We start from the raw sequence: 10,743 nt of genomic DNA, 5'->3' as shown, positions 1-10,743 counted from the left end.
TCCACTGAGATGGGAGAGGCTTATCCAAAGAAGCTGCGAGCTCTGTTCCTGTTCTCCTCCATCAGCCCCCAAGGCGGAGAAAGATGGGGAATCGCAAGGAGGTGGATTCTGCAAATGAAATGCTGGTGCATGGCAGTGGACATGCAAAAGGTCAGCACCGTCGCAGCATGCTTTGGGGATAGTAGCAGCTGTTCCGAGCACAACCACCGAAAATTTCTTTGTGAGCTAAATTAAGCCCATAGGCCGTTGGTTGACCATTCCTGCACTAGGACATCACGGCTTCTGCTCCCCCTTCAACAGTATCCTCTCTGGCCAAGCCCTGATTAGCACAACAGGAAGAGAGCACTGTGCGCATCCAGGCAGGCCTTTCTCAGCTGCGCCACCTCCTCTCCCTCAGTCAGCAGCAGCAGGGCCGTGCCCATCCTCAAGCCTGTTTAAACTCGCATCCACAGCCACGGCACTGAGCTCTTTCCAGCCAGGATAACACAACACCTCCACAGCACACACACCACTGAAAACGCTATGGAGTGATGGCTTAGAATAGGAGCGATGCAAGAATCGGCATTCACACTGTCCCAGAGACACTTGTGTCTGCACTGCTGCCGCCAACCCGATCCCTTTTAAAACCGGACAAATATTCAATCCCTTCTTACAACACACCTGCCTTGGAGCAAATCCTTTAGTAGCTGCCTCTGCAGAAGAAGAGGGGAAAAACCTGTGCCCTTGGACAAGCCGCTGCGGGACACTACCTTCTAACTCGGTTATGGACTGAGCAATGGGGGACTTGCGCATGGAACGGCAGGCCCCATCACCTGCCAGAGCAAACCAAGCCATGTAGCAGAAGAGAAAGAGGCACACGTTTTATCCTGCTCTAAGTCTGAATACGCCTCACTTATAGCACACCTATTTCACGGCCAAGGGGAACAAGGGAACCGACATCCATCATGAGGCCAAGTGTTTCTTTCAGTCTTCGCAGGACTAGAACCCCCATCCTGAGCTTATACTGTAGGTCCACCAGCCCAATGTGGCTGTCACACTTTCCTGGAGAACACGGTTGGGGTGTGGATTCTCCACTATGGAGATACCACCCACTCAGCCCACGGCTAGTAGAAATGCACCTCGCCTCAGACTGGCCGTGAAACCCCCAGTGTGTCACGAAACAAAGTGTATGGGTCCCCCCATACATTTCGCCAATGAGGCCCACCACCACCCTCCAATGAGCCGGGCCACTCGGAGGCTGCAGCAGCTGTGAAGGGGATCAACTCAAACCTGGAAACAGTGCATTGAAGTCTTGGTGAAAGGCAAACAATATTCAAGGGAAACTGATGTTGAAGCTGGAATGATGGGAGAAAGGAAAGAGAATGAGGAACTGGGATAGGGAAGGGAGATGAGGAAAGGAGGCTGCAGACAGGGGAGGGGGGGAGGCAGCGACATTCTCAGGTAAAAAAGTAGACTGAGGACAGAATCAACAGAAGGGAGAGAAAGGAGACAACAAGAGGGCATGTTACACCAAGCATCCCACACTTAACAAAAGTGCCTGAACATCCTGGAAAGGAAGGCCCACCCATACTGCCATGCCTGGCCCTCGCCCAGCAGGCAAAACAGCCCCATGATCCACAAGGGCACCAGGCTCTCTGCTTTGCTGGACTTGAGCATCAGAGGAGAGAAGCAGGAACCAGACCCCTGTGGCCATATGCAAGCAGGTGCCACCATCCTTCCAGCGCTCGTGGTTCACAAACCGCTTATCCTGGTGTCCCTTGGTACTTACGTGCAATTGCGATCACCACAATGGCACAGATCACTCCCAGCATGATCATCATCTAGAGAGAAAAGTCTTGGTGAGACCACATGGAGCTATCCTGCAACGCCCTCCCCAGCAAGCAGGCCTCAGGGTCTTCCACAGAGGGGCCACTGACCATCATGACCACCTGCAACCACCTCATGCCACCACCAGATCATTAGTCTACCTAATCTAATGCAATATAGCCTCCGGAGTCTCCAACAAATGATTTTTCCCAGATAGGGATGGGCGAATCTGCTTTTTGCTTTCTATGACGTTTGCGCGTTTTCAAACATAAGTTCGCTCCATCGCATTTCTGTATCAGTGTGCACAAAAATCAATATGCATTTTTAAACTTATTATAGCATGCAATTTCCCCAGTGTATACTATTTTTCTCAATGTATGCATTTTTGTACACAATGTTCCATAATATATACATTTTCATACTCAATGTTTGATCTGAAAACTGCAATGCAAAATCTGGGAAACTGCAAATACCAAGGGATGGATGTGTTCTAGTCCATGTATTATTTTGGAACTGGAAATGAGGTGTGTATTTAGAGATGAATCAAGAGAATTCCCCCTACTCACTATCCCCAATGTTTCCTTCCCACAGAAATAACACGAACTGAACCTGGAGCCCTGCACATCCAAAGCCAACATCCCACTCTTGACACATGGGGTCCCCACTCACATTCCAACTCGGGCAATGAGCCACAGCTTCACTAAAAACTCACCTTACAGTTTTTCCACCAGTACTTTCTCTTGAGCGCAGCTGCACTGCTTTCAAATACTTGGGCGCCAGCCTGGAGTGCGTCTGCCCGTTCATCCAGCTCCGATAGCATCTGATCTCGCTTCAAGACTTTGTCCACATTCACACGCATAATGTCCACCACCTGAAGGGAATGGATAGTCAGTGCACTGGTCAAAAGGAACATTCAAAATCATCAAGAACCACTCGGGGGATTCATAACTTACTTCTTCCACTTGCACTTGAGTCTGCTGCAGACGGCGATTACTGGTCAGGTTTGGAGGTGGTCCAGGAGGCCCCCCTGCATTTTCTCCCCCCTCAGGCCCTGGGGTAGGTGGCTGAGCTGGATCAGACCTGTGAAGATGCATCAAGCACAAAGTGGGTAATAGGTAATTATGCTCCACACTCACACAGAAGCCACTCAGCTATGAGTAGCTGAATGGAACAAGACAAGACAGCTTGAAATGCTATATTACTTATACAATTAAAGTATAAATTACAATTATACATATTCTTAATGTTGTAAATCAGACTGGGTCCCAGTACTGGGAAGTGGCAGAATATTAATACATTAGGTATTATAATAATACTAGCGGCATAGAAGGTAGTCAAGGATAAAGTAAGGCTTTAAAGTGTGCAGAAAAGGACAAGTGAAATGACTGGGGGCGTTGGACACTTTTCTGTGAGAAGACTCTGACTATGTTTAGCTTTTTTCCCTTAAGCTAATAGAATTCCTTACAGGAAACATAAGAACTTGAAATAAGTAAATATGTTACACAGAGACATTTATTTCCTTCTGTGACAATGGAATTCCAGCTCATGTCATGGACTTGTTTAGCAACAGCTCAGACCCAGAATTAAGAATGCAGAAAGGGCCCTGCTGAATCAGTGCAAAGGCCTGCTTGCTCCAGCATTCTGTTCACACTGCACCACCCACATGCTGTGGAAAACACACAAGCAGGACACATGCGATTCCCCTGCTTGTGACCCCCAGCAACTGCCCCACAAAGGCACACTGCCCCCCCCCCCCCCCCCCACTGGTGCTACTGGCGATAATGTAAAGTCATTACAATAAAGCTATTGATGACTTTATCTTCCATTACTTTGTCTCATGCTCTTTAAAATTATCCATATTGGTGGACCTTAGTACATCGTGATGTAGCAGATCTCTCCATGCCCACTTTCTCCATACCATACATAATTTTATACACCAGTCATGGCTTCCCTTATTTGCTTTTTATCTAAGCTAAAAAACTCCAAATGATGACACCTTTCTTCACAGAGGAGCAGCTCCAGCTCCTCAGTCAACCGTATCTTTCAGGTGCAGTGACCAGAACTGCACATGGCATTCCAAGCATAAAGGCATCACAGCTTTGCATAAGGGCCTTTATGATATTGTGGGCTATAGTCCTGATTCCTTTCCAAGTGAACCTGAACACAGAATTAGCCATTTCACAGCAGCCACATACTGTGTTAACAATTTCGTCAAGCTATCAACCAAGCCCCAAGATCTTTCTTAGCTGGGCACTGTCTGCTTACATCCCATCCCCATACAAGAGAATTTAGGATTATTTTGTCCCAACATGCAGAGATAGAGATAGAGATAGAGATAGAGATAGAGATAGAGAGAGAGAGAGAGAGAGAGAGAGAACACGAGCAACACAGTGCTTGATTTCTGAGATTCAATAGTATAAAATGTCATGGGGATAACTAGCTGAGATGGCTCTAAGAAGAGGAGGTCTCTGTATCTGTTAGCTAAAATAGCTGCAAAGGGAAAGCTGCATTCAGGGCCAGAGGCTCACTCAGTGCAAGTCAGAGGGTAAGAGCCATCACCTGCACACACTGTATGTTACAGCTTTCCAGAAGTATTGCCTGGGCACTATTGGGAACAGAGCACGGGGTCTTTTGTCTGATCCAGTGCGGCTCCTCTAAAGCTCCTTAGCAAACGAGCAATGCTACAGAGCCAGCAACAGAAGGGATAGACCAAATGGCACAGAACTTCACATTACAGTAATGGATGGTTATGTGACAGCATTGTTTAATTCTGTGCCACCACCTCTTCTCCAATAGGACAATAAGAAGATGGCATGGCTGGTATCATCAGCAAGTACCAGCTACAATCCGGGAAGGAAGGCTCCCAATTCAACCCTTATCTCAACCACAAGATCTTCTGCTCAGTCTTTCCTCCCTCACCAAGTGTCCTCAGATGTATTGGACCAGGATTGTGGGAATGGCAGTCCAAGCTACCCAAGGGGGACCAGGTGAGGAAAGGAGACCTGCCTGAGGGAGCCAGAGGCTAGTGGCTCCCTTAGCATCTCTCCCCTCCCACCACTTGCAGCACAGGAATTCTGGCCATTCACCTATGGCCAGCATAACATGAAAACCATCATGGCTGCAGTTACAGCAGGAGAGCAAATGTTGCTGCAAACAAGGTCAGGAGGCTTCCGCACAAACAAGGGAAACGAGCAAGGCTCCAAGTCTGCAAACGGGAGGGACTGCTGTGTCACAAAAGACCAACACTGGCCACTGGGGGAACTGCTTTGCTGCCGTATGGCCTCTTGCAGCAAGTGACAAGAAAGGGAGGTTAGAAGGATCACTGTCTCGATGCCAGGTTCTCGGATGGCAGCCACCTGGGGAAATGGAGAGATTGCCAGAACCCCTCCGACCAGTGGCTAAGCTGGTATACTCTGCCGTGAGATGCTGCAGGCAACACCGCCGGGTGGTCGCGCCCTAGCCCATGCGTGGCCAAAAGCGAATGGATGGATGCATTCACTGGAGCTCCAATTTGCACAAGTCCGAAGGCAAACTTGCGGCTTTCTAGTCTGCTACCCAAAGCAGCGAATTACGGCCCCGCCCCCTTCTTTCGCTTTCTTCTTCGCCCAGCTCGATCCTTTCTGCAGAATGATCTTACGATCAATGCATAAAAGAGGCCCCCTTACATTTTGGAGAATTCTCCCAGACACTGCACCTCATGCAAGGCGGGTGGGGTTCCGCACTCCATCAGGCTCCCCCTGTCCGTGCCGCCGCGAGCGCACATGGCATTGAGAGCTCTTGCCGGGTCTCTGCTATCTCTGATAGCTTCAACAGCTGCCCTCCGAGTCGCATAAAAGAGTAGCGGTCCTCGCACACGCAAACAGCAGTATTATGAAGGTGCCTTTTATGGTCTTGCGGGAAAATGCCCCACGTCTCCATCGCCGTCCCGCTTGCCGCCCCTGCTCCCGCCACCGGGTCCGCCCTTCGTCCCAATAATGCGAGGGCAAGCAATTCGGTGTCCGGGGTCAGGAAGGGCAGAAGCAGCAAAGCCGAGAAAGACAGCGACCACGCCGTGACGCAGGCAGGCCACCACAGCAGGCACAAGGAAAACCGCGGGCGATGCGTAAGTCACCCCCGCTCCTCCCGCCCATCCCATTCCGGCACCGGACGATGGAAACGAGAACGGGGCGGGAGCGGGGCGCTCCGCTGCTGCAATGCGCAACTCGGCAGGTGCCGCAACCGCGCAGGGGAAGCAGCAGCGCAGAGTAGGAGACCGGCAGGTAGCGGCTGGCACCGACCCGCCTTACTCACATGGCCGGCAGCGGCTCCGGGAGATCGCCCGCCTCTTCTCAGAGCAGAAACCAGAGTCAGCGCCTGCGGGAACGTCCACCCGAAACAGCCTCTCCCGCGGGCGATCGCGAATTGCTGCAGCAGGAGCCTCTCCGCCACCCCCACGTTGTGTAGAAGGGGAGGGGGCGGCGCCCTCGACCTCGTCTCGGCACGGGAAGAACCAATGAAGAGCGCGCTCTCGTTATGCCCCTCCCATTGTTGCCGGCAAGGCTAGCGGACCAATGAGCTCTTCTTTTCCGCCTTTCTCTTGCCGCTAACTCGCCTCAGGAAGAGACTTCTTCGTCCAATAACCAATCACCGTCAGGCCTCATCTGCATAAATCCCACTCGGATATCAAGCCTGGCACGGCTCTCACACAGACCCTTGGGCACATTTACCCGAGAGTAATTCCCATAGAGTTCAATGGGGCTTACTTTTGGAGTAGAAGATTAGGATTGCACTGACAAAGACCAGCAACCAGGATCTGACTTAGTTGTGATTCACTCTGCACAACAGCGTGCCATCCAGGAACCAAAAAGAATAACCAAAAGTTGTCTTAATCTTTCTAATGCAAGTCCAATTCCGTGTGAGGTGAAAAATGGTTCTTTTAAAAAACGACTCGCAACGAGTCTGCACGCAAGCCAACAGAGCTGAAGGCTGCTGGATGGAACAGATTTGGCCTAAAACGGGTCTGGAGATCAACGTAACGAGACTCGCCATTTTTATAAAGGAGACCGGAATTGTGAAGGGTCATTTGTGTGTAAAAATCAAAATTAGCCTCGGCTGCGGGATCGACAGAGGGCTTCATCACAGGTCTGTCGTAACCCTCTATCTTCCGTTCGCGACCCCGCCCCACCTGCATTACGGAGAAAATTGACTTCGTTGGAATAAGACGTGAGTAGGAACGGCGTGAACTGCGCCCTTTGATGCTAGTTTTTGTTTCCGAGTGAACATGCTGCACATTTTAGCTAAACTAAGATGAGCTGAACTAATATCTGTATTTGATTTGGACTGCGATCACTTTTGTCCCGAAGGAGAGAAAAAGGTTTCTAATTTAGGCCCGGAAGTTTTCTATCCAGACAAGGAGATGGGTTATTTTCTCATCTCCGTGATGCCTCCTTGCTCATCTGCGCACACTTTTCTTATTGGCCAGGTAAATAGCAATTTCGGAGGCGACGTCCAGTCATAACCGCCGACAGCTGGGATGGGACGGACGGGGCTTCGCGAGCACAACAAAATTGCCGGTTTCTCTTCTAGACCCGCCTGCAGTTTAGTGCGCGATTCACGCCCCCTGCGCACGTGCTTTAAGCACTTCGTTCCGCCCTGCGTAGGAAAGAAATTCTCCGGCAGGCGTCGCCCCCTCCGTATGCATCTGAGAGCTGATGCTGTAAAGTCGTGGCAATTGTGGCCTAGCTCCGGAACCGACGACTAGGGTATAATTCTGCTTCTCAAGCAGAAGAACCCAAGGTCCGGTGCTGATTCGCAACACAGCTGCGACCTCTGGCTGTGCTTCCTACTTCATCCACTATCACCTGTTCCCTTCCCACTTCCCTGCTTCCCCTTGTGCATGTTCCCATCGTTTTGAATGTCTTGCTGGTAAATTGTATTTCCCTGCTCCATATTTATTAGATTTCTGCTCTGCCCCAAAGCCAACATTTTCTGGCCACTGGCACAGTAGGTCTGTCTTACACAGCGAGGTTCCTTTCTAATGGCGTCTAAATCTTTGTCCCAACTGACGTTAAAGCAACCTTTAGAATAGGGCTGAACAAACTGCAGTGGGAAGTGTCCTTTCTTGGAGTTTCCATTGATATTAAGAGTGGCGTTCTAAGTACATATGGTTTCCTATTGCTCCGTGTATAAGCAGCTGGAAATCCAAGGCATGTTTTACAGAATACCTTTCTTTTGAAATGAAGAGGACTAGAGACTTACAGTAATCCATTTACTTGTAAAAGTATAGTTGGATAGGTTGGGTGCTGATGCTGTCTGCTGCTCTCAACATCAAATAAATTGCCAAGATAGTTGCTATATTCTAAATTGTTTACTTTCCTTCTTGGCATGAAATCTGGATTGTCGATAGGGTTGCCACAAATCCTGGGGTCTGACTGAAGTATGAGGGTTTTACAGAGCAATCCAATGGTCCTGTCTCATTGCAGCAAATTTCCCCATGCACTATATATTTGGTAATGCATTGACCAAACTGTGTGGTATGGGCTAAACTAGCGTTTCCCCCATGTGTTTCCCCCATGTGTTTCCCCCAGATGTGCTAGACCACCGCTCCTTTCATCACCGCCATATGACCAATGGCAGCTAGTAGCACCAACTCAATCAGATCATAGAACAACTGAACTGTGCAAAATGACAGAGGAGGGCTATCCAAGCCAACCTGCATACAGGTAACTCCCCACCCTGCACCTGTGAAACCACCAGGGAATACATCTCCTGAGATCCAACTAGATCCTTCATTCCAACTAGCAGAACACTCATGACTCCTTTTGCTTTGCAGGCTCATAGCCCAGCTACATAAAACTGAAAAGCCACTTTGGACATACAAATCTCTTACAATTTCCTGTCCTTTTGCAACAACAGTTTTTCTCCCAACTGGTGAGTCCCCAAATGCAGATAGTAGGAAATCACCAGTGGTGAAATGAGATTCAGGGAAGACCAACAGATGAACACTTGGGTGGTAATCCAAATGAGAACAGTGAGGCAGTCAGTTGGGTTCCCTTTATAACTGTGCTTGGCCAGCAGTTTGTTCCTGGGTGCAATTAAAGGTGTTGATGTTGACCTTTAAAGTCCTCCAACTTCCCTTGCAAAAACTCCACAGTGGAATTCTCTAAAATGACAGAGCAGGTAAGATGAAAGCTGCACAGAGAAATTAGGAGAAATTAAATCTCTCCTGAATGCTTTGAGGTTATTCAAAAGCATAGTAACACAAGCTCAGCCAGAGCATATCCTGCTGATCATAGCACAAAGAGGTCACAAGCATGGTTAACAAGCAAGCTTGAGAAAGCTAAAAGAATGCTTTCTTCAGAAAGCAGAGTCTTACCCTAACAGTGAATTCGTAAAGGACTACAGACTTGCGTAAGAGATAGCAGGCAAAAAGGAAAAAATAATAATTTGGGAGAACATTTTGCTAATAACTTTAAACCAATAATTTTTAAAAAATCAAACAAAAGCTATACTAGAACATAACCAAAAGCTAAAGTGGAAATAAAGTAGGGAGGCAGTTGGAGCATCATCATCATCATCATCATCACATTCCTCTACCACATTCCTCTATAGCCATAGCTCTCTGGGAGACTCACAACATTTTAAGTCAACCATCCAGATTTCAACCAGGCCTGACCCTGCTTATCTTCCAAGATTAGGCAGACTCAGATACTTCAGGCTACAAGGAAGCACCAGATGACAAAACAGAGATTGCACAGGAGCAGAATGAATGTGTTGTATCAGCCTTCACTGCAGAAAGTGCAGGGCAGATACCCATGTCCAAACTAATATTCTCAGGAAAGGAGTCTGAGGAACTGAGCTATACAGTGGTAACAAAAAACATAGCCCATTCATTCATTACGTTTATATGACACTCAACAGGCAAACCTCTCTGAATTGGTTTACAAAGATTAATACATGACTGAAATCATTCACAAACATATATCTAAAAGCAATTTAAATAATCAACAAGATCTGATTAGAGCCTCATCATATGCTGCAAATGCCTGAAAGGTATTGACAAATTGAAAGCTAACAAATCACCAGATAGTATCAATTTGAACGTTCTTAACTCAAATGCAACATTGCAGATCTTCTAACAGAAATCCATGATGTTTTCCTATGATCAGCCTCTGAATCAGAGGACTGGAGAGTGGCCAATGTAACACTAATGATTGATTCACAGAGAGCAGGGAGAGAGACCCAAGATATTACAGGCTGACCTGTCTCGGAGCTTAATGTCTGTTTTGGAAAAATAGTAGGAAATACGAATAAAGATAACATCAAGCATATAGTAGTCTGTGTCCTGTTAAAAAAAATCAGTATGGCTTCTGCAAAACTAAGTTCCCCCTAATTAATTTTTAAAGATATTTATGTCAGTAATCATGGACAGTGGTAGTCCAGTAGAGATGGATTGGGACTGCAAAAGGGCTTTTGACAAGTCCCTTATCAAAACTCCTGAGCAAACTTAATATTCATGGGATGAAAGGAGAACTCTTCTTACAAACAGGAAACAGATTAAACTAGAAAGTAGGAATAAGTGGAAATTCTCACAAAGGAGGGCTGTATACAATGGGATCTGTGCTGGGATTTTTTTTCTACTTCTACATAAATGATCTGGAGAGAGAGATGAGCTAGAGAGAGGTGATGATACCAAATATTTAGGGTCATTAAAACAAAAAGAGATGGTGACAAACTCCAAAAAGGATTTTTCCAAACTGGAAAAGGGAACATTAAACTGGAAAATACAATTCAGTGTAAGCAAGTGTAATCCACAAGGGAACAAGAGGAATCCTGACTTCATGTATACAAGGGGTGGGCAGTACACAGGCTACATGTGCACTGCAGACAGTGTGGTCTAGTGGTTAGTGCTGGACTGGAATGCGGGAGTTTCAGGTTCTAGTCCCTGCTCAGCCATGT

General features: G+C 47.7%; 1 protein-coding gene across 1 annotated transcript; it reads right to left on the bottom strand.

Moving 5' to 3' along the window:
• Positions 1 to 1,388: 1,388 nt before the first annotated feature.
• On the bottom strand, positions 1,389 to 6,200 carry VAMP1 (vesicle associated membrane protein 1). The gene is made up of 4 exons (XM_044449684.1): positions 6,097 to 6,200; positions 2,760 to 2,886; positions 2,519 to 2,677; positions 1,389 to 1,820 (listed from the first exon to the last, which is right to left on the bottom strand). Coding segments are annotated over exons 1-4 (366 nt in total). The 5' UTR covers positions 6,099 to 6,200; the 3' UTR covers positions 1,389 to 1,742.
• Positions 6,201 to 10,743: the final 4,543 nt, after the last annotated feature.

The sequence above is a fragment of the Varanus komodoensis genome, unplaced genomic scaffold (assembly GCF_004798865.1).
Source record: "Varanus komodoensis strain SLA01 unplaced genomic scaffold, ASM479886v1 scaffold60, whole genome shotgun sequence".
Classification (NCBI taxonomy): domain Eukaryota; kingdom Metazoa; phylum Chordata; class Lepidosauria; order Squamata; family Varanidae; genus Varanus; species Varanus komodoensis.
The sequence above is the reverse complement of the archived record's forward strand: the minus strand, read 5'-3'. Positions and strand labels throughout refer to the sequence as shown.